Source organism: Archocentrus centrarchus, chromosome 9 (assembly GCF_007364275.1).
Source record: "Archocentrus centrarchus isolate MPI-CPG fArcCen1 chromosome 9, fArcCen1, whole genome shotgun sequence".
Taxonomy (NCBI): domain Eukaryota; kingdom Metazoa; phylum Chordata; class Actinopteri; order Cichliformes; family Cichlidae; genus Archocentrus; species Archocentrus centrarchus.
Genome location: NC_044354.1, coordinates 21968443 through 21990717, shown reverse-complemented (window position 1 = coordinate 21990717; position 22275 = coordinate 21968443). Strand labels below are relative to the sequence as shown.

General features: G+C 43.5%; 1 protein-coding gene across 1 annotated transcript in view; it reads left to right on the top strand.

Annotated features, from left to right (window-relative positions):
• Positions 1-22275, top strand: part of hmcn2 (hemicentin 2) — a 44793-nt gene that overhangs the window by 8367 nt on the left and 14151 nt on the right. The window contains exons 11-50 of the mRNA XM_030737981.1: positions 19-291; positions 727-868; positions 1200-1327; positions 2009-2122; positions 2215-2373; positions 2470-2664; positions 3673-3768; positions 3904-4031; positions 4118-4262; positions 4937-5049; positions 6446-6605; positions 6706-6865; positions 10030-10157; positions 10364-10615; positions 11655-11738; positions 13561-13752; positions 13845-13975; positions 14149-14293; positions 14498-14624; positions 14737-14894; positions 15412-15690; positions 15781-15923; positions 16535-16685; positions 16786-17004; positions 17095-17208; positions 17289-17476; positions 17574-17670; positions 17766-17927; positions 18054-18167; positions 18365-18561; positions 18874-18955; positions 19069-19200; positions 19292-19435; positions 19515-19674; positions 20063-20187; positions 20264-20447; positions 20538-20635; positions 20716-20994; positions 21084-21274; positions 21595-21676. Coding sequence (XP_030593841.1) covers positions 19-291; positions 727-868; positions 1200-1327; positions 2009-2122; positions 2215-2373; positions 2470-2664; positions 3673-3768; positions 3904-4031; positions 4118-4262; positions 4937-5049; positions 6446-6605; positions 6706-6865; positions 10030-10157; positions 10364-10615; positions 11655-11738; positions 13561-13752; positions 13845-13975; positions 14149-14293; positions 14498-14624; positions 14737-14894; positions 15412-15690; positions 15781-15923; positions 16535-16685; positions 16786-17004; positions 17095-17208; positions 17289-17476; positions 17574-17670; positions 17766-17927; positions 18054-18167; positions 18365-18561; positions 18874-18955; positions 19069-19200; positions 19292-19435; positions 19515-19674; positions 20063-20187; positions 20264-20447; positions 20538-20635; positions 20716-20994; positions 21084-21274; positions 21595-21676 — 6171 coding nt within the window. The remainder of the gene's footprint in view (positions 1-18; positions 292-726; positions 869-1199; positions 1328-2008; positions 2123-2214; positions 2374-2469; positions 2665-3672; positions 3769-3903; positions 4032-4117; positions 4263-4936; positions 5050-6445; positions 6606-6705; positions 6866-10029; positions 10158-10363; positions 10616-11654; positions 11739-13560; positions 13753-13844; positions 13976-14148; positions 14294-14497; positions 14625-14736; positions 14895-15411; positions 15691-15780; positions 15924-16534; positions 16686-16785; positions 17005-17094; positions 17209-17288; positions 17477-17573; positions 17671-17765; positions 17928-18053; positions 18168-18364; positions 18562-18873; positions 18956-19068; positions 19201-19291; positions 19436-19514; positions 19675-20062; positions 20188-20263; positions 20448-20537; positions 20636-20715; positions 20995-21083; positions 21275-21594; positions 21677-22275) is intronic.

The window sequence follows — 22275 nt, the reverse complement described above, 5'->3', positions numbered from 1 at the left end:
TTGGTTCCATTAAAACAGATCCTCCTCCAGTCTTGAAGCCCTCAGTGAATGTGACATCCTCTGTGGGAGGCGTGGCTGTGCTGTCCTGTCAGGTGGAGGGCAACATGCGCCACAATTTGACCTGGAATCGAGCGGGTCACACCATCCAAACACGAGCAGGGAGGGTGAAGCTGATGTCCAACTCGTTCCTGCAGATCAGCGGGGTGCGGGCTCAGGATGCTGGAGAGTACCACTGCGTGGCCACCAATGCCTACGGAGACAGCAGAATCACCGTGTGGCTTCACGTTAGAGGTATGTTAGCTCGATACCCCGCAGGTCATCTGCATAAACATTTAACACACTGGGGCTTAACAGTTCTTCGGGGGCCCCCCCCGTCATCTGTTTTCCATTATTGCCTCAGCCTCCTTGCAATCAGATTATGCTACTTCCTTTTCTCATCAGTAAAGACTGAGCGTGTTGAAAAGTGATGAGGGAATGCACTCAGATGTTTGTAATGATTTCAGCAAACAACCGAATAAATATAAAACTTGTCTTCATCAATATCATGTAGTTATGATGTCAGATATGGAGTGTTTGGTAATTGTTTTGCAGCCCGCAGCATCAAGTTTACTCTTGTTAAACTTGTGATAGGGATGTTATAAATGACATCATGCAGCCGTGACAATGGCCTGAGTCATCGTCTGCTTTTTTTTTTTTTTTTCTGCCTGTGTTTGATTTCAACTGCAGAGGCTCCTTCTGTGGAAGTGCACCCACAGACTCGGGCTTTCTCCCGAGGCGATGAGATCCGCCTGGTCTGCTCGGCGTCCGGCTCCCCCCCTCCCCGGCTCTTTTGGAGCCAAGGCAACGTGTTCCTAACTAATCGGCCGAGGTAAGGGAACTCTCAGCCCACTCAGCACCTCTGGCACAAAGGACTTAGAGAGTCATTATATTCCACTTGAACTACATGCTCGTCGCCACATCTTATTTGTGTTGCTTTGAAAATTTGCATCTACTCATGTAAAAGAGTTTTTTCGAAACCACAAGTATTTTATATGTTAGCATGAAATATACATTAAACCCCCCCCCCCCCCAAAAAAAAAAAAAAAAAATCCCCAAACAACAGCATAACAATTCAGAAAGATTAATCTCTGTTTTACATCTGCACTTGTAATCAAAAACAAGTATCGGCAAACATGAATTCTGTCTATTGTGCGCTGCAGGTTCAGTCTGAACCAGTTTGGAGTTCTAACCATTAAAGGGGCCCTCCCAGAGGATGCTGGGAACTACACATGTCTGGCAAGCAATGAGGCTGGGACTGCCTCTCAGTCTGTGTCACTTAGTTATGCGGGTAAGTCAACACATCCCGACAGATGTCTGGTTGAGGATGCCAGCGCGAAGATATATTGTTGCTGGAATTAGCCTATCGTCATTTGGAGTTGTTAAAGTTTCTGTTCTGAATAATTGCTTCTTTTCTGTCTTCATTTTTTAACTTCAAATGACACAACACATTTTTTTTTTTCTGCCCATGGCGACTGTTTTTAAGACACATTTACTTTAACGATATCCTGTAGGATAGAGTTGAGTATGTGGCAAGCGAGCGCGGCTGCATACAGCTCTGTCTCACATGATGTGATGTTTCTCTTTTTGTTTGGTGAGCGCTGACAGTTGTAGGCCTGAAGTTTCACTCACTGCTGTCAGTTAAAGCGTGACAGAAACTGTAACGCTGATGGATTATGGCAGCCTTTTCCTGGGGCTTGCTGGTATTATACACACTTGTCTCTGAATGTCATTTTTAACAACAGTGATCTGTCAAAGCGGTGAAAACCTTATAGCACAGATCATCTCATCCTTTCAGCTCAGCTGTCTGTGTGCAAAGCATAAGCATCATTTGTACATTCACCTCAGGTTTTTCTGATGTTTTTGCCTGTAAACAAACATTACTATCTACATACTGTAGTACTGCATGAAAAACTGGTACATTGCTACAGACTAAAAATGTACATCTCACTTTTTTTTTTCTCCCCTCCAGAGGCACCGAGAATAACAGTGGTACAGCAGGTCGTACTCGTAACTGTTGGTGGTGATGCAACTCTTGAGTGTCAAGCCACAGGCTTTCCATCTCCCCTTGTCCATTGGTTCAAAGGTAAGTTAACTCCATACACAGGTCCTACATTAAAATGACCGTGGAGATGTCTTTGTTAGAGACCAACAGGCTCATTTTACTTGTGTTTGCAGGTGATCTTGAGGTGGGCTCTGCCCCTTTTGTTGAGCAGGACGTACACCGTGGGACGCTGCACATTCGAGGTGTGCAGGAGGTCGACGCTGGTCAGTACAGCTGTGTGGCGAGCAGCTCTGCTGGAACCTCCTCTGGGACTGTCAGTCTGGTGGTTGGAGGTGAGACCACACTTCAGTTTTCCACATCAGACTTGTATTTCTCTCAAATTTACACAAAGGGAAAAAAAAAAAAAAAAAATCCATCTTGCACCACAGCGGGTCCATTGTTTTCTGAGGCACCGGCTGACGTGACAGCCAACGTAGGAGAGAATATCACCCTCCCCTGCACAGCCCGGGGTTCCCCGCAGCCGACTGTGACCTGGCGCAGACAGGATGGCAGACAGATTCTTATGCGGACAGACAGCCACAGTAAAACAATGCAGCTGGAGAACGGACATCTTCTAATCCACAGTGAGTTATCCACGAAACACTATCACAGCAAAGAGCTTTGGTGTGCTGTGCAGCCTAATACAGCCTCACGGTTTCCCTGCACTAACTGGCATGATTCAAATTTTGTGAGCGTATATATAGAAGAGGTGCAGCCTTTCATATCAAATTCAGCAAACATTTTCTTAAGAGATGGAGGACAGGATGTCATTGCCACCGGTAAACTTACAGTAAACTGATGCCTCTCAAATATCCATCAGGCTAAAAGCATTACCTCTGCTCTGTGAAAGACTTTCCTTAAAATGTGCTACATCACTTTAATGCTGTTAATTATTTGGCAAGAGAAGGCGTCCCTCTTTGTCCTCATCAGGGCAGGAGGATCAAAGTTATGAACTCCAGAGATATTTCAGCCTGAAACACGACTATTCTTAGCCACATACCGTGATGCTTTGTGCTCCTGAGACTAAATGTTTATACTATGAAATATAATATTGGACAGGAACAGACATATTTACATGAGCTGTTTCTGTCACTGTTTCCATTTGCGGCTGCCCTCTGACCGAATTGGCTCCATCTGTTGCAGATGGTTTTTTTAGTTTTTTTTTACCTGCCATTGTTTTCAGAAATGTCTCTATTCATATAGTTTAACGTGCAAGCTCCACTCATTACATTTTATCTTTAATGCTTTATTCTGACAGCTCATATTTTCATATTTGCTTGAACTGAATTGAATTATATGTTGATCTTCTGAGATGTGATCTCCAGAGAATTTACTGAGTGGGACAGCAGGATCAGCAGCTGAGCCAAACCCATTAATCCTGTTATTTTCTATTTTTAACTCTTAATTACAGCACTGTCAAACCAATAATACCACTTGTTACTGAGTAGGGGTCTTAACTGCTATTAGCGTGAACTTTTTTTTTTCTTTTTTAAAGATAGACTGTTTTCTTTCTTGGTAAGTGTTGCTGTTAGTCTTAGAGGTACTGTACAGCACGGTGTGGTGCTTTTCTAATGATGTGTGTTTGACTATAGGTGTCTGGCTGGATGATGAAGGCCTATACATCTGTGAGGCCAAGAACCAGTTTGGAACCATCAAAACTGAGGCCAGAGTTAGTGTCACTGGACTGGGTAGGCTTATCTAGGCTCTTTTTGTGATCCTATATATCTGTTTATCAGAAACATACAGGAGGACACACTGGCTGTGAAACATATACCGGTATCCATGCTCTTGTTTAGTAGTCTTTTCAAATCCTTTTCTTACAGAGCCCCCTCTCTTGGCTCAAGTTGCCCCAGTGATCACCACCGGAGTTGGTCAGTCCCTTAGTATTCCTTGCATGCTGTTGGATGGAATACCTCTTCCAGCAAGACACTGGTCCAAGAATGGAAATCCTGTAAGCCTGGCAAACATTAAACTCATCTCTCACATGGATCGTATCCGTGTTCCTGTATGACGGGAATATTTTTTTGGTTTGCACAGGTCCAGCTCAATAGGAGGATATTCTTGAGGAGCGATGGCAGTTTGCACATTGAAAGGGCTGCCCCAGAGGACACTGGGATTTATTCATGCACTGCGGTTAATGTGGCAGGCTCTACGAACATCACAGTCAGCCTGGAGGTTCACGGTAGGAGAGTAAAGCAATAGTCTGCTATTTAGAGGAATACGAAATTAACACTTACATTAACTATTAAGTCAGAGTCAGCAGACAATTCTGAGGACTCAAATGATTGTTGTAAATAACCCCCTGAAAAAACTGTATGTAGTTTAGAGTCAGTCCAGTAATTACAATTTTTGGCATGGCCCACTTGTGTACAAGACCTGTGATGGGGCAGGTTAACTGTTTCCCTATTCTTCAAGTCTTTACACCAAGCTTCCATAAGCCAAGCTTAACTAAACTAAACTAACATCCTTTTTAATGTGCAATAATGAAATCTCAGCAAGAAACTATATTAACCCAATCTAAAAGTACTTCCTTTAAGTCATTGAAAGCACTTTCTCAGTGCTAAGTTTGCACCATGTTTTGGCCATTTAAGCCAAAAATGTGGCAACTCAGCAAGGAAAACACTGTTTGAATGAATCAACCACCTGTTTTCATCATAGAAAGAGGGCATGCTTTGATAAATGGAGTCATGAGTATGTAATGACAGACAGCCCCTGATCATGGTTCATCATCAGTTTGTAATGAAGAAATGCCTCAAATGCTGATGCTGCTGGCCAGCCAAGGCCAGCGATAATGCAGCGGATCATTTCTTCACGGTCAGTCAGACAGCTGTGTTTTATGACCTACTTCTTCCACAGTGCCCCCAGAAATCAGTGCTGGTCCGTACCACTACATAGCCAACGAGGGTGCAGCCATCCGACTATCATGCGAGGCCACTGGAGTTCCCAAACCAGATGTTGTCTGGTCCAAGGTAACACTCACAGCTTCGGCTTCATCTCAATAAATCAAGCATGACCAACTGGCTTGTTCTTTCACAGCACCATCTAGTCCAGGTCAGCCCTTAGTATCCATTCAGCTTAAAATTAATAATCATTAATACTTTGGAAATAAGTATAGAAGTAATAGCTAGTCAAGCTGGTCACGATCCACCAACAGCAAAGATCAGTACCCAGTGGTGATGGGATCTAAGTTGAAAGTGCGATTTATTTTTATTTATTCATTTTTTTTTGGACCAATCCAGTCAATACTAGCATAATGATATTAATGGAAACAGAGTCAAATCAGTAAGAAATAACTGATTATGAAAAATGTTTTTAATTTTAAGTCCATCCTGAGGCACAGTGAGAGGAAACATCTGTAGCACTTCAAATCACCTTCACTTACAGTGATTACATTTACATAAATACAATTACTAATTTTCTTGTTGGGCTTATTTAAGCAGTTTTGATTTGTCAGAGCACAAAAAAAACCCAACAAAAACAACAACAACAAAAAAAACCCCACACACCACCAACAATAACAGTTTCCACTGCAATCAAGACGTGATTAACCTGACCAGGGAGGGAAGTAACCATGGCAACTTTACTACATTGGTGCTTGACTGGTGGAAATCACTCTATTTTATTGTACCTTAGGAATCTATTTAAAGACTTTCCCGCATCCCTTCCTTGTACAACACTTCATCATATCACGAGAAGAAAACACAAAAGTTTATGTGCATCCAGGCAGCACTAAGGCAACACGCTTTATCCATCCAGGGTCCAAAAACACAGCAAAAACAGCAGCTACAATATTACTGATTAATTATTTGTGATGTTGCTATAGCTGTGAGATAAATATTGCAAAGCAAAAAATGTACTTTTGTACACTATTTGAGTATTATTGTATTCAATTATCTTCTACCACTGGAATTAGGAACTGCAGTGGTATCGTCTTTCCTTTAAAGGAACAAACGGGCAAAAAAACATGCCAGATTAAATACCCTGCACTATTACATACCCTTTGTTACTGTGTGAGGTCAGCGCGCTGTTTTTTTCTACATGTTGCTGAGCTGAGCCGGATTTATATTCCACCCTGCCTTTCCCCTAACATTTTCAGAATGTTACTCTAGAGTCAAGTAAATTTAGCTTGTTGTCAGATAAAAGTGGATCTGTTAAAGCACTTTAATGTTCAGAGCAAGTGGATGTGCAGCTGGCTTGATTCTTGTGTGCGCATACTGCAGATAGAGAGCAATCCAAAGGGTGGCCAGTAATTCCATTAGACATCAAAGGTTGGGTTGTAAACCTTGAACTAATCTTAGCATCCATGCAGCCTTGTGTGGAGGACTTTTATAATATAATATGTTCTGTCTGATCTTATTCTTCCAGGGGAGGCAGCCCCTGCCCAGGGACAGCTCCACTCTTCAGTCTGACTCTGAGGGACACCTCCACATCCCCCACCCCTCTGCTGAAGATGCAGGCATTTACATCTGCACTGCCACCAGTCCTGTGGGCTATGCTAGCCGCGAGATCCAGCTGAGTGTCAATAGTAAGGCAAACAGAGACAAACAGTTTGTGTTTAGAGATGTAAAGCGAGTTAAAGGAAGTGTCTGTATGGTCGTCTAACAACTTCTTTCTTTGTTTTCAAGCTGTGCCAAAGATAATGGGCGTGACTGGTCATGACAACACAGTAAACATGGCTGCAGAGGTGGGGACAGAGGTTGTTCTCCCATGTGAGGCTGAAGGAAGTCCTTCTCCGTTAGTCACATGGAGCCGAAACGGGCATCGCATTCCCCCCGTCACAGCTGGGTAAGAGGAAGCCTTACCTCACTCTGGGAGTCATGCAGTAAAATTGTTCAAATATAAACTGACAAAAGCCAGAAGTACTAACCATACCTTACCTCTGACTTAACTAACACCTGAGTCAGCTTTCACAAGGAGCTCTGGCTTTGAAAGAGCAGCTCTGCAGAGACAGAAGAGACCAGAGAGCTGTGTGCGGGCATCACTAGTTGGCTCAACTGAGGAAGAACATCTGGTCCCACATGGTTCCCTGATTCCTGGCTTTCATGTGTGGTCACTCTGGGCACAGACAGGGAGGCTGCCCTGAGACGCGAGCTGGATGGATGACAGACAGTCTCTTTGGGCTAGACACCAGGCCGAATTATTTAGTGTAGATAGAGGAATGACAGAGGGCGTTGAAAGCTGTGGTGACTCAGATACAGTATGACGTGTGTGGGGTCAGGAAGAAGGAAACGGGGGGTGGAGTATTGAAGGGGGGGGGTTTACCAGGAAGAGGGGCGGAAAGTGGACTGACAGTGGAAAAGATGCACGCTCTGTCTGTCTGATGTTCAGATTCCCTGGAGTGTTTCAGCAGTAAAACAACATGCTGACTCTTTACTATCCCTGTCTGATGAGAATAACACATCCCTGTGAGCAAACCCAGCGTCATGCTTTGCATGTGCAGGACCTATGGAAAGGGCAGGCTCTATAAAGGAACATTAACTGCTTCAAGCTACACTCCGCGGTTTAGAGGAAATGACTAGAGGGTGCTGATTGTTTAAATAACTTAAACTGTGGGGGTAATATTTCTCCCATATCCACGTATTCAGCCTAGTATCAGGCAGGGAATTTTTTTTTTCTTTTTTCTTTGGTCATAGGAGACCAAATCCTGATGAGACCAATTTGTCCCAGTTAGTCTTTGGCCAGTCACACTGTGTACACAGATGACTTGACACCAATGTGGGGAGTGATGGATGAGCGAGAGGGGTGGTTCATGTCATGCCGAGCAGCACTACAGTAGCCTGAGCTCAAATTAACCACTGCAGAGGCAGTCTTTGGGTTTTCATGCTGGATGTCGCTGCCTCTCCTACGGCTGTTTGAGGAGGCGGGGGAACGCCGTTACACCATATGTGCAGCTCAAATACAGAGCTCTTTGTGCTTCTAGCCCGTTTCCACTTACACGAGTGTGTTATTGTTAGAATTCAGTTGCTTAGCAGACACACTTATCAAAGATAAATCGCAGAGGTGTGTTTACATTTCTCTATATTATACATTTATACAGCTGGATAGCTTCTGGAGCATTTCAGGTTACCACACCCGCCTTTAAAGTTGCTGGCCCACATTTAACTACTTTAACCTACATTTGCCACGGCTGTTATTTTTTTGCAGCAAAGAATGACTTTGGAGTAGAGGTTGTGTATGGGAGTGTGTGTGATTGCCACCATCTGTCCACTTGTTTGACTTTGACAAACATCAATAAAACAAATGGCAAGTTGGGCCAAAGTGTTGCTTTGAACTTAGTTCATCTCAGAAGGATGAAACATTGACTTTGGAGACCTGCGTGACCTTTCATTCTAGCTCCACCATTAACCCGAACTTTCGAGTTCCTCTTTATCTGCATTTCCTGACCCCGTAGTCGTAAACACACAATAGCTGCACACGCAAACAGAAAAAAATGCATTGATCTTTTTGAACCTACAACTTTTCTCATGGTGATATTATCAGGTCAAACACTGCTTACCCTTTCACATTGTAATTATCCCAGACAATTGTAATTGTGAGAGCAGCAACTCAGAGTGCTTAAGCTCTGTATGAGGTCCAGACTCTGTTTAGTGCTTTCTTGCTCTTTGCTGACAACCCTCACACATATTTTGTTTTTCAGATTCAGTTGAAAAAGTATCACTGTTGGACAGTATAATTCACATTTACCTGTCAAGGTTGCATGGTTGTTATACAACTCCAATTCCAAAAAGAGTTGGGACACTGTGCAAAACATGGTTTGCGACTCTCATAAATCCATATTTTATTCACAGTAGAACACAGAAAACAAATCAAATGTTTAAACTGAGAAAAATATTAGCTCATTTTGAATTTGATGGAAGCAACACGTCTCAAAAAAGTTGGGACAGAGCCGTGTGTACTGCTGTGTAGCATCCCCCTCTTCTTCTAACAACAGTCCAGAAAGGTCTGGGAACTGAGGAGAGCAGTTGCTGGACTTTTGGGAGAGGAACGTTATCCGATTCTTGTCTGATACAGGATTCTAGTTGCTCTACAATCCAGGGTCTTCTTTGTCATATTTTTCGTTTCATGATGTACCAGATGTTTTCAGTTGGTGAAAGGTCTGTATTGCAAGGCAGACAAGTTCAGCCCCTGGACTGAACAGTCATGCTGTTGTAATAGATGCAGAATGTGGTTTAGCAATATCTTGCTGAAATATGCAAGGCCTTCTCTGAAAAATATGTCATCTGGATGAGAGCATAAGTTGCTCTAAAACCTTCACCCTTCAGCACTGATGGTGCCTTTCCAGATGTGCAAGCTGCCAATTCCACTAATGCACCTTCACACCATCAGAGACACAGACTTTTGAACTGAGTGCTGAGAACAAGCTGGATGGTCCCTCTCCTTTTTAGTGCAGAGAATGTGGCGTCCATGTTTTGACATTATTGTGAAACTGTTCCACAATTTTGTTGGCATATTGTTTTGTAGATTACTGAACCTCTGCCCATTTTTACTTTTGAGAAACTGCCTCTCTAAGAGGCTCTTTTTATACCCAATCATGTTATTGACCTGTTGCCAACAAAGCTAATTAGTTGCAAAAGTTTCCTCCACTGTGTCTTTTTTATTACCATTTACTTTTTCAGCCTTTTTTGCCCACATCCAAACTTTTCTGAGACATATTGTTGCCATCAAATTCAAAAGGAGTTAATATTTCTCACGAAATAGCAAAAATGTAAAATCTGGGTTTGTGAGACTTGCAAATACATGCTTGCGTGCTGTTTTTTATTTACATTTTACACATTGTTCCAACTATTTTGGAGTTGGGTTTAGAAATGCATGCTGTAAAATATAAATGACAGTAGAGAAAACAGGAGTACCTATTTTTGTCAGAACACAGTGTCTGTAGATCTTCATTGACTCAAAGTTTTGTGTTTTCTCTGTGTTTTTTTTACCCTTGACCCCTAACCACTCCCCAGGTTCACCGTTTTGCCTTCAGGCTCCCTGAAGATCACTGATGTGCGCCTGATTGACAGTAAACTGTACACCTGCACCGCTGAAAACCCAGCAGGCAATGCGTCCCTAAGCTACAATTTACACATTCAAGGTAATTCCATGGGGCGTCAGTAAAAGCTGAACTTCTTAGAAACTTTAAAGTCTGTTTACTCAAAATGTTTTAACTTCTTGTGTGAATATATCACTTATATGTGAGGAGATTGCCTGTAACTTGAATATGATAACAAAGCTTGGGTCAGTGTCCAAAACTAACTCATCTGTAGAGCACTGTATTTAGTATATTCATTTTGTCCTCAGCTAAACCCAGGATTCAGCCAGCACCCTCCCTCCTGAAAGCCCTGATTGGCCAAACGGTGACTTTACCGTGTGTAGTGCAGGGAGAACCGAGCCCTGAAGTCAGCTGGTTTCGTAATGGATTGCCTGTTGGGGTAAAGAACGCCACACCGCTGAGGATCCAGCAGGTCAGCCTTGCTGACCAGGGCACCTACCAGTGCGTGGCCTCGAACAGCGCTGGACAGGAGACCTTGGAGATCAAGCTGGAAATTCTAGGTGAATGTCATAAGTTAAATTCCTCACACTCTGCTTGTTCACTTGGAGAATAAGCAGGAATTACATCTTTGCAATATATTGTGATTCATGTTTGTTTTCTATGATATATCTGAATAACTATTCAATATCACAGGTCATATTAGTGTTTGTATTCACTAATGGTGCCCCTGTTCTAGGCTTTCTCATTGTTTAGAGATTCATTCACTTTGGGTGCATACTGGCCATACAGATGGTCAAATAGTGGGCTATTTGACCATCTGATTGGCATTTATGAAGGGGGGATACTTTAAATTAAGAACTCAGACTAGTGCCCATTTGTACTGAATCAATTCTTCTTTCTAGTATTTGTATGATGCATAAATAATACTATTCTTCCTGATCTGTCCCCTTTTATGTTTGCATGCCCTTGTTCCTCCCCGACACATGCTCTTACTCATCTTCAGTCTGTCTTTGATGCTTTCCCAGCATCCCTACTTAATCATTTACTCATTTTCAACATCAAGGAGACCAAGTGCACAGGGACATTCAGACTTCCGCTAAACCAAAAACGCATCTTTCAAAAACTTTTAAAAAACTGGATTTTCCCATTATTCTTAGAGATGTTCAAGTTTTACCAGCTGTTTTTAACAACTGCTGTCATTACTTTTATTCTCTCTGTTTCACCCTTGACTTTGTTTTAGTTCGACTTACACGTGCTGCTCTTATATGCTGTTTGTATGGTCGCATGACTTCAAGATTTTTTTTATGGGTCTTTCTTAAAAAAAATATCTTGATCTTAATATGACTATCTGATTAAAAAGATATGGCTGAGGGTGTTAAAGGATGATGCGCTCTCTGGTCATTAGGGAACTCTGTTGATCTGAGAGAATCTGTAAAGTCTTTTAAATCTTATTCCCACAAAAGTTGCTCAGATACCTTAAAGGCTTCTTTTTACTTGTTCGCACTCCAAAACCTAAAAACTAAATGTCATCACACCTTTGATTTATTAGTTGCCTGTGCACTTTGAAGTAGCACTTAACATATTTTTCTGTTCTCACAGAGGCCCCGTCCTTTGCAGAACCTGGAGATGTTATCTTGGAGAAAGTCGCAAACAGCAAGGTCACCATCCCGTGTCCTGCTAAAGGTATGGAGTGATTCACAGATGAGTCAGCCTGGACTCACTGCAAAGGTGCCATTTATAAAGTGTAACTTCAGTTTTAGAGCCTAAAACTGACGTGTCATTGTTCAGGTTTGTTTCTGTAACATAGCACAAAAAAAAGAATCTATTTTATCTGTAGCACAATGATGCATTTTTTTGCACAATCAAAAGAATGCTTCACTGTCACTGCAGTTGCCATCTTAAAAGGAAAAGCTTCTTTTCATTGCAGCACCCAGAGGCATGCTGTTGTCTCTATTTCCCAACATCTATTTGCAAACTAGAGGCATTCTGTAGGGATGTGGAGGACCTGCTGTTTTATCAAAACGTAGCGAGTGTCGGTGTGCGTCTGCGGATGCGCTGATGGATGCTCAGCGGCAGCCCATGCAAACAGGTTTTGTTTGTGTGGAGATGTGCCATGGTAACCAGCTCAATGAGAGAAGGTGAGGACTGTGTCTAATGTGGAGCAACAGCTGGAACATCAGTCTGCCTCCTGCCTCTGTGAGCCACATCTGCTTTCCTGTGTGTCGGGGCCTGCTGGGAGCGGAATCCTAATTACAGGCTGCTGCTGGCAGATAAAGGACAGAGATGTCTGAGGTGCGCCGTGAAGCACGGGAAGAGAAAGACGAAGCCTCACTGGCCCTTCTTTCTTCCAAGTCATACAGACGGGCAGACAGCACCGGCCTCAGAAGGCACAGAAATGCTTGATGCTCTTGACACCCTGGAGAGGCAGCCAGCCAGCAGCACCAAACAAGGACCCCCCCCCCTTTTTTTTTTCTTTGAGCTTTATCTGCATGAGGGGGGAAAAGCGCAGTCTCTGCCAGAAGGAGATTATTAATTCAGCAACAAGCACATTGCATTTGATGGAGGTAATTATTTGAGAAACACATGGAAAAGATAATCTCTGACTTCGTCAGCCCCGGCAAATAAATTCAGAGTCTACTAATGAGATCTATTAACATCTAAAACCCAACATCTGTATGCATTTCCCCCAGCAATGAGATAATGAATTTGCTTCAGAGCTCCTTAACTGTAAACACGTGTTCTGAGAGGAAACACACGGTAACATCACCTTTGGTTGTGCTGCGTCTCCTCTGGTTAGTATTTTTTTGGGGGGATCGAGGAACGGTGCTGTGTTTGGTTTTTCAAGTGGTGTTTGTATATGTAACACCTCTGTAGAGAGGGACAGAGGGAGTGTGGTGTTTGGTCTGTCCTCTGTGCTGCTCTGTTAGTCTGTCTCCCTGGTTTGTCCCTGCCTTAGGAATCTGTTGTGGGGAGTTTTGGGGTACAAAATTCGAACCTTGTCCCTGATCCTTTTTTCTGCTGTTGGCCATTTGTAGCTCTTTTCCACCCAATAATCCACAGAACACAGCTTCTTTTTTTTTTCCTGAGGGAACACAGCAGTGTCTTTGAACTGCTTGTTCAACCACTCCTTTCCTTACAGCTCTTACTCTCACTGCTTACTCTCATCCTAGTGTTTAGCAGTAAATCTTAATATCTGAATTTTAACTATCACATCCTGTGTCACTCCACTATGCAGCGTTTTTACTTTGTGTGACTTTGACCTTGAAATTTTAAGCCTGCAGGCTACAAGGACTCTAACCATTCTGGCACAGACTCCCCTGCTGTCCTGCTGTCCAACAGATAAATGTAGCGCTGGATTTTATTTTTTTTTTTGTAGTCTGGGCTGCTTGCCCATTAAGTTATCCTGTACAGAGGAAGAAAGATGGAAGTAACTTTTCTTTTTGTCCGATGTGATCAATAAAGCTCATTTTATACTCGCTCGTTTTTCCTGTCACTACACCTGCAGGTTCGCCTAATCCCAAAGTACGCTGGTTCAAGAATGGCCTGGAGATACATCCCGTACAATCTGAGTTTTCTGTGGCGAGGGATGGAGCTCTTGTAATTAGCCCAGCATCTGCCAGCCACAGTGGGGACTTCAAGTGTGTGGCAACTAATGAGGCAGGCTCTGTGGAGAGAAAGACTAGGCTGAAAGTAAATGGTGAGAACTTAAGTTATAGCTATTTTTCTACTGTTAATAGAATATTTTGTGCATTATGATAGCACAAAACTTTTCTTTCTGTACTGCTTTAGTTCCCCCTGAAATCCAAGATAACGGCCAACCGCTGAACCTCACTGTCACCTTGAAGCAGCCTCTCACTCTGGGATGTGATGCCTTTGGGATCCCGTCTCCAACAATCACCTGGACTAAAGATGGGAAGCCTGTGAGTGTGTCATCCTGAATTCCCATTTACAGACAAATCTAAAAGTCAGGTTACATGTTTTGACTGTGAATGGTATCCTGTTGATCTCTAGCATTATAATACCACCAAGTGGCAATTATGCTAACAACATTTAAACACTATGGATACACTCAATTCGATTTCTGTATATCCAGGTGGACAGCCCTGGGGTGTATCTTCAGAATGGAAACAGACTGCTCAGAATCTACAGAGTTCAGCCTGAACATGCAGGACAGTTTGCCTGCACAGCTCAAAACTCAGCTGGAGAGACACAAAGACAATACAACATAGTGGTGCAAGGTGAGCTCATAAACCTGCTTTCACATGGGTATTTAAGCAGAAGGGAGAGGATGGGATAAAAGATGGATTTGAGGATTTAATAATTAATAATTTTATGTACAGAGTTAAAAGAGACATGAAGCCAACATCAGTCATTCAGCATTTTAAGTATTTTGATTAATTTTTAATGCAAACGAGTTGATGAATATGTGATGTTTTTGCCAGCTCCACCTGTGATCTCAGGAACATCCCGAATGCAGGAGTTAACTGTGGTGCTGGGCCAGGAGGTGGAGTTCCAGTGTCGAGTTAGCGGGAAACCAGCACCAAGAGTGGAATGGAGCCGCGATGGAGAGTAAGAATCATTCAAGCGCTTTATTGATGTGACATTCAGCAGCAGGCACAGGATGCAGTATGGTGCAGGATGCACTGAATTGATTGGATCATCCTTTCCTTCCTTTCTCCAGGGTTCTGTCCCGTGACGGAGACCCTCATGTGGAGTTTGTGGATGAAGGCCAGGTGCTGAAGGTGAAGTCAGTAAGACTGAGAGACCAGGGCCTTTACCAGTGTCTGGCCAGTAACAATGCAGGATCTCAGATGCGCCAATTCAGACTCACCGTTCAAGGTTTCTGCTTTTGCTCTGACTTTTTTTTTCCCCCGAGACACAAAATGTGACCCCCCCCCAACCACACTGACCTGAATTCAACAATATTTATTGATTTCACACCTTTGAAATGGGCAGTAAGAATAAAAAATCCTATAAAATCAGGATATTGGGTCAACATTTTTCCCTAAATTGCTGTTATGGCAACATTCTCAGAAAGAAAATTACTGGGCATAATATATATAATTCATGTGAATGCCCAGCCTCTACAGTAACACAATTTGACATCACACTGCGTGGTCGATGAGCATATATTGAATTCTCTTTGTGTGGGATTCTGGGGATTTCTCTGTCACCTAAAGAGCATGCGCTGTAATAGCCCAAAGTACTGCATGCTGCATTTCTCTTTTAGAAGGTCTCCTACACAAAAACAGAGCAGTCCCTTGTGGCTTTATTTATTCTGTACTGTGTGCCAGTAAAAACTAAATTGGCTTTTAAACATTAATGTTTTTGTTTTTGTTTTGTTTTTTTACTCCAGCCCCTCCCACCATTAAGGGGACAACTGAGACGTCAGAGGTGTCAGTGGTGCTGGGTTTCCCCGCGGTCCTCCCCTGTGATGTTGAGGGCTCCCCCACACCCAGCATCACCTGGCTTAAGGACAATCAGCCTATTGTGTCCACTCCCCAGCTCACATACACCCGTGGTGGGCAGGCTCTGCGGCTAGGCTCAGCACAGGGAGACAGCAGCGGCCACTACACCTGCAAGGCTACAAATCCAGCTGGCACTGCCATCAAGCACTATTCACTCAGCGTTCTGGGTAAGAGTCATCTACATTACTAACATGATTAAAAACTCAGAGACAAATTTGATATATATTTTTTTAATAAGCTTTTTTCCATCTCTTCAGTCCCACCACAAATAGAAGGGGACTCTACAGCCATAACGTTTGGTGCTCAGGAACAGAAAGTGCGGATTAATGGGAGCTTAACTCTGTCCTGCCTCGCCAAAGGTTTCCCTGAACCTCAAGTCCAGTGGTTCAAAGACGGACAGGTTGGTGTGCATCCTAAAATCAAAATGGGTTTTCAGTGGAACAAGTTCTAACCTCTATCAGCCTCTGTTGGCAACTGGTATGAATTACAGCACCCCTCTTGCACAACCCACCTCCACTCTCCTTATTTAGTGTGATGAGTAAGCCAGTTAATTATAGACATAGAGGAAGAATCCAGTGATTAAACCTCAAGACATAAAACACTGTGTGATTTCTTTTCTTTTTTTTCCCTTGACCTGCTGTGTTTTGATGTGCCGTTTCATTTTTGCTGTTCAGTATGCGAGTGCTCATGTATGCATATTCTGCAGGACCTACAATATGAGAAGCAGAAATTGGATTAAGGCTGATGTAAAATATGATTTTCTTTCTGAATGTGGGTGGAAGTACTATATAGCTAGGGTGTTTTTAAGCCACTTTTCTAAATATTCTATTGACACAGTGGTTCACAGAGGCGAGAAATCGTAAGGGCACTCCTCCAAGCTTAAAGAGCACTTGTGTTACTTGTGATTGAACAATCTTAAAGTATCAGAGATGATGCATTCATTTGTTCTTCAACCCACAGATTCCTATGAGCAGGACTTCGCATCAACTATGTATTTTCTTTGTTGTTTAGTTGCTGACTGGAAACGTCCACGTTGGCATTCAGGAGAGTGGCCACTTCCTGCACATAGAGAACGCCATGCTGTCCCATGAGGGTCAGTACACCTGCGTGGTCACCAATTCTGCAGGAGAAGACAAGAGAGACTTTCGTGTCACTATTCAAGGTGTGTTCAGTGATTTCAGTGTAGAGTAGCTGGGAGCCGTTTCATATTAAACTTTTGAATAGAAAGTGACCCAGCCTCTAATGTGCCACCGTCTTTCTAGTCCCTCCGATTTTCCACCGGGTGAATAACAGGGAAGCATCCTGGGGTTTGGGACACGACGACGACGTTAACAATGAGGACATGGTAGAGAAGCGGGAAGTTGTCCTGGGCCATCAAATCAGCCTGTCCTGTGAGAGCAATGCCATTCCCCCTCCCAAGCTGAGCTGGTATAAAGATGGCCAAAAGCTCACTTCTGCTGATGGAGTGGTACTACTCCCAGGTCAGGGAAAACTCCTTCCAGTCTCATGTAAAACCATTAGTGTGGGTGTTATATGTAACTGAGGATTCATTTTATCGGATGGGTTGACAGGTGGACAAGTGCTACAAATTGCCCGAGTGCAGGAGGAGGACGCTGGAAGGTACACGTGTCAGGCTGTTAATGAGGCAGGGGAGGATCGCATGCACTTTGAACTTGAAATTCTAGGTGAGCAAGCACATATACGTAAGTTAGTAGCAATAAAATATATGAATATGGAAATAATTAATTGTTTTTAACTTTTATAGTCCCTCCTGTTATTACTGGAGTATCAAAGGAGTTTATGGAGGAAATGGGAGCAGTGGTTAACAGCACTGTGGTCCTACACTGCGATGTGACTGGACACCCAGCTCCGGTCATCTCCTGGCTGAGAGATGGGCAGCCGGTGCACACGGACTCTCAGCACCACATCAGTGAGGATGGGACTCAACTTCAAGTTAGTTATTGCTGATTTGTGCACTGTTGCCAGCATGTAGACAGATCCAGCTGTGACATCTTTTAGTGAGGAATAACACTTGTGTCCTAACTTACAGCTTCTCAGTGTCCAGGTTTCAGACATGGCTGGGTATTCATGTGTAGCTGAGAACAAGGTTGGCACAGTTGAGAAGCTCTTCAGTCTGACAGTGCAAGGTAAAAAAAAAAAAAAAAAAAAAAGAGTCTTTCCTGTGATTTTACATGTTTTTTTATGACTTCATGTACAGAACATCTCTATTTTCTTCTTTCAGTCCCTCCTAGAATAACTGGCCCTAAGGAGGAGGAGGTTAGTGTGACTGAGGGCCACATGGTGTCTTTGCTGTGTGACGTCCAAGCATACCCTCGTCCAGAGATCACCTGGACCAAAGATGGGCAAGTCCTCCATTTCAGCACCAGCATTCACATTCTGCCAGGTTAGCTCTCAATACCCAAATCCTTCAATCGGGAGCATTACATTTGGTGGAATCTAATTCTGTCACTGATATTATATTTCACATCATTATTCGATATAATGCCTATACTATATATATATATCATAGGTGGCCAGATGCTACAGTTGCCCCGGGCAAGACTGGAAGATGCAGGGCAATATGTCTGCACGGCCACCAACTCAGCAGGGCAGGACCAGAAGAGTATTCTCCTCAGTGTTTATGGTGAGCAAGCACACTGTGACCCATCTGCACAATTCAGCCACATATACAGATGATCAAATCCCAAAACACTGTCTGGCAAAAAAAAAAAAATGTTTATCTCAAGCCAGCTGTGACTGAGGAGAGTGCAGGGGTGAATCATTCTAATTCTGAATGAATCAAACTGAGATCATGTCCTCTTTGAATGTGCAAACCATCAGTCGTGCCAACTCTAAAGCCCCGGCATGATGCCGAGTCTGACTCAGCGACCCCTCAGGTTGGTTCCTCGGTCACCTTGCGATGTGAAGCCCACGGCGTTCCTGATCCTGAAGTCACATGGTACAAGAATGGGTTGCAGCTGGCTGCAGGGAATGGGCTAAAGATGGATGGACACCAGCTGGAGATTGTAGGAGTCCAGGTCAGGAAAACAGTTTTTACGTCACACATTTTTAAGGCTGCAAACAAAACATTAAAAAAAAAAAATTTTAAGGGGCTTTTAACAGCACTCATGCTGATTTTGAAGGACTTTGTATAAATACTTAAACTGCACTCACTGTTTCTTTCTCTGGTATGTTTAAAACCCTGAGATAATTATGACTCATTCTAACAGGCTGAAGCTGAGCTCACCCATCTGAATGCATCTGAAGCCAGTCACAAAAATCATGACTCCCTTTCGATTGTAACTTGTAATGAAAACATACCTCACCAATCTTTCCTTTGTGGTTACTAGATGGGAGATAGTGGCACGTACACTTGCAAAGTGTCCAATGTGGCTGGACAGGTGGACAGGACGTTTAGGCTGACAGTTCATGGTAAAAATCACTCTGTAGTATTTGTAATGAAAACACTGTAGACAACCATCTTTAAAATGGAGTAGCCACTCTTTGTTTTTCTATTTAATTGTCATACAAATATATATTTACAGTTCCACCTGTCCTGGATGGACCTCTTCGAGAGTCTTTAAATTATAGCCTGGGCTCCCATGTGGCTCTGCTATGTGAGGCAACAGGGGTACCAGTTCCCAGCATCACTTGGCTTAAAGATGGAACCCCTATTGGTAAGTGGGAGGGAGTGACATGGAAATGTGGAAAAATATAGACATGTCACGTGTGTTGCAGCCAGATTAAGTGGATCTGTTTGGTTTCCAGAGAGCAGTCTGCAGTGGCAGTGGTCTGTTCGAGGTAACAGGCTGGAGCTGGGGCCTCTCAGCCTGTCTCACGCTGGAACATACACTTGCGTGGCCAAGAACAGCGAGGGACAGGCGCAAAAAGAGTACACAGTCACCGTGCAGGGTAATGAGTTTTCTTTGCATGTCAGTTATTAGAGAAATTATTTCAAGAGGTGTTTAACAGTAACACTTGCCCCGCTCAGTCTCCCCCACCATCCTGGACTCTGACCTCCCATCTGAAGTGAGTGCACCCAGCGGAGAGGAGCTGACCCTGGAGTGCAGAGCCAATGGAATCCCCACACCTCGCCTCAGCTGGCTGAAAGATGGAGTGACTTTAGAGGGATCGGACACCCGTCACATTACGTAAGTCATTCCCAGACCCCACTGTGTGAAGCCTATGAAGTAATCATAACAATCATAAATGTTTGAATCGATTAGCACCATTCATTAAGGGTTTTGGAAAGTGTCAGCATTAATCAGTATCACAGAAAATGATGTGCATGACTAAGAGATGTGTGGAGGGACAAATGGTTTATAGACTCTTGCCCAGTTACATCATGAAAAACTGTAAAAGCAGCTGCTTCACAGCTGTTCGCCAGTTGATGCGGTCATCAGACAGCAAGCGACTGTGTTTGTGTATCTGCATGTGGCTGTGAGAAAACTGTGGGATGATGGTGATGATGAGAGAATTCAGATGTGGGCAAATGGAGAAAAATGGATGTGAAAACAAAGTGCGCTTGTACTCTGGCAGCGTGACCCCTGATGGCAGCACACTGACTTTACTGAGCCTGAGTCCTGAGGATTCTGGGACGTACACCTGCCTGGCTGTGAATTCAGCCGGCCAGGAGAGCAAAATCTACACCCTCTTTGCACTAGGTTGGTTTTAACACTTCACTTGTTTGTCAGTGTTAAGTTTCGAAGTGAGTTCTTCAGTCGTTTTGATTTGTCACAGTTCCGCCATCTATCTCTGGTGAGACCACCATCCCCAAAGAGGTGCAGGTCACACAGGACAGCGCTATGACGCTGGAGTGTCAGGCAGCAGGAAACCCTCCGCCTCAGATCAGCTGGTTGAAGAATGGGCGCCCACTGCTCCTTTCTCCCCGCACTCGACTCCTCTCTGGTGACTCTTTGCTGAGGTCAGTTAAGATAATTACAGCCTATTTTGTAAAGAGATTACAAGTTGGTGGATGAGCTCATTTTAAATGCTCTCTTTCTTCCTAAAAAAGGATTTCACCTGTGCAGCTGTCTGATTCAGGAGTTTACACATGTGTGGCACGCAGTCAAGCTGGCCTTGCAGAGCTCAGCTATGATGTCCAAGTCCAAGGTACAGTCCCAACACGAGATAACGTGATAACATAACGCGCTGGGTCAGAGGATTTCACACTCTGTGTTTATGGTCTGCAGTGCCCCCTGGTGTGAATCATGTTGAACCAGTGGAGCCAGTTACAGTAATCCAGGGATCCTTGGTGACTTTAACCTGTGAAGCGCGTGGCGTCCCTCCTCCAACACTGACATGGATGAAGGACGGCCAGCCGCTGTCCCTTCACCGCAACCTGCTGCTGGATGGACAGGAGACACGACTGCAGCTGCCTGACGTGGCCCCCTCAGATGCAGGCTTCTACAGCTGCGTGGCTAGTAACCAGGCTGGAAGCAGCACCAAGAGCTTCAACCTCACAGTGCTCCGTAATCCCACAAATGATCACTGTCATTTATATCCATAGTAAAATAACCAAACAAAAAACTGAGCTGATATATTCTGCTTTCTAATCCAGAGCCTCCAAAGATAGTCACCTCCAACTCACCAGAGGAGCTGACCATAGCAGTTAATAGTCTGCTTGAGCTGGAGTGCTCTGCTGTGGGAGTCCCACCTCCTACCCTCAGCTGGCTCAAGGATGGTCGGTCGTTGGAGAGAGCTGACATTGTTCAGCAGGATGGACACTTTGTCCGGATTAGCAAAGTTCAGGTATATATTACAGACTGTGAGTGTACTCCTGACACCAGTATATATGGGGGAAAAATATGTTTAAGAGAATGTATGTTGCTGAGAGTTTTTCTAAGCAACCACTCCTGTTTTAAAAAAAGAAAGAAAAGAAAATACCATGCCCAGTCTTTTCATTATGGATCTCCTACATGATAAATTAAAAATATATATAATTAATCTCTACAAACACAAACTTTAGTTTTAGCTGTCCCTGAGTGTGAAGTTTTAACAGCATCAATGCAGAGAAATAAAACATTGTCATGCAAGAACTACTCAAGCTGATTGACACTGTCTCTTTAAAGGTTGAGGATGCAGGTCTGTACACCTGCTTGGCCAGCAGCCTAGCTGGAGAGGATGGAAAAAACCACTGGGTCCGAGTCCAAGGTGACACAAGCTGTTCTTGGATATTAATCAGCATGGAAGAAATATTTTATGCCCCTCTTTCCCTTAACCTTCCCCTCTCTTTGCACCTGGTACTTTATGAATAAAACTGTGTACATTCAGGAATAAAAGTCTGCTTTTTTCCAAAAGTGCAAACAGACTTGCACAGCATTCATATTGTCTGCACTGTTTTGCACGCGATATGACATCCATGCAGCGCAGGGGCATTTTCCTGGGTTTTGATTGATGGCCCAACTTTAATTTATGACTGTGCTCTACTTGCCATTTGTTCTATTTGTTAATACTAGAGAAAAATAATGCTTTTATTATTATAATCATTCAAAACCACAGTTAATATCTGTCAAACTGCTTAGATTAGTGTTTTCCAAATTCGCCTTCTTGCAGCTGATTCAAAACCGTGTGGTGAAACACACATTTTTATAGCACATTCTTTTTTTAAAATGTCTTTTTTTAAAGTGAAAACACATGCTTTTTATATCTGTCCCTGATCTACATTCTGACTTCATCCGTCCCACATGGCCTCAGAACTTTACCAAGCTCTTCTTAAAGGAGCACATTAGGCACACAGTTCTTTCTTTTTC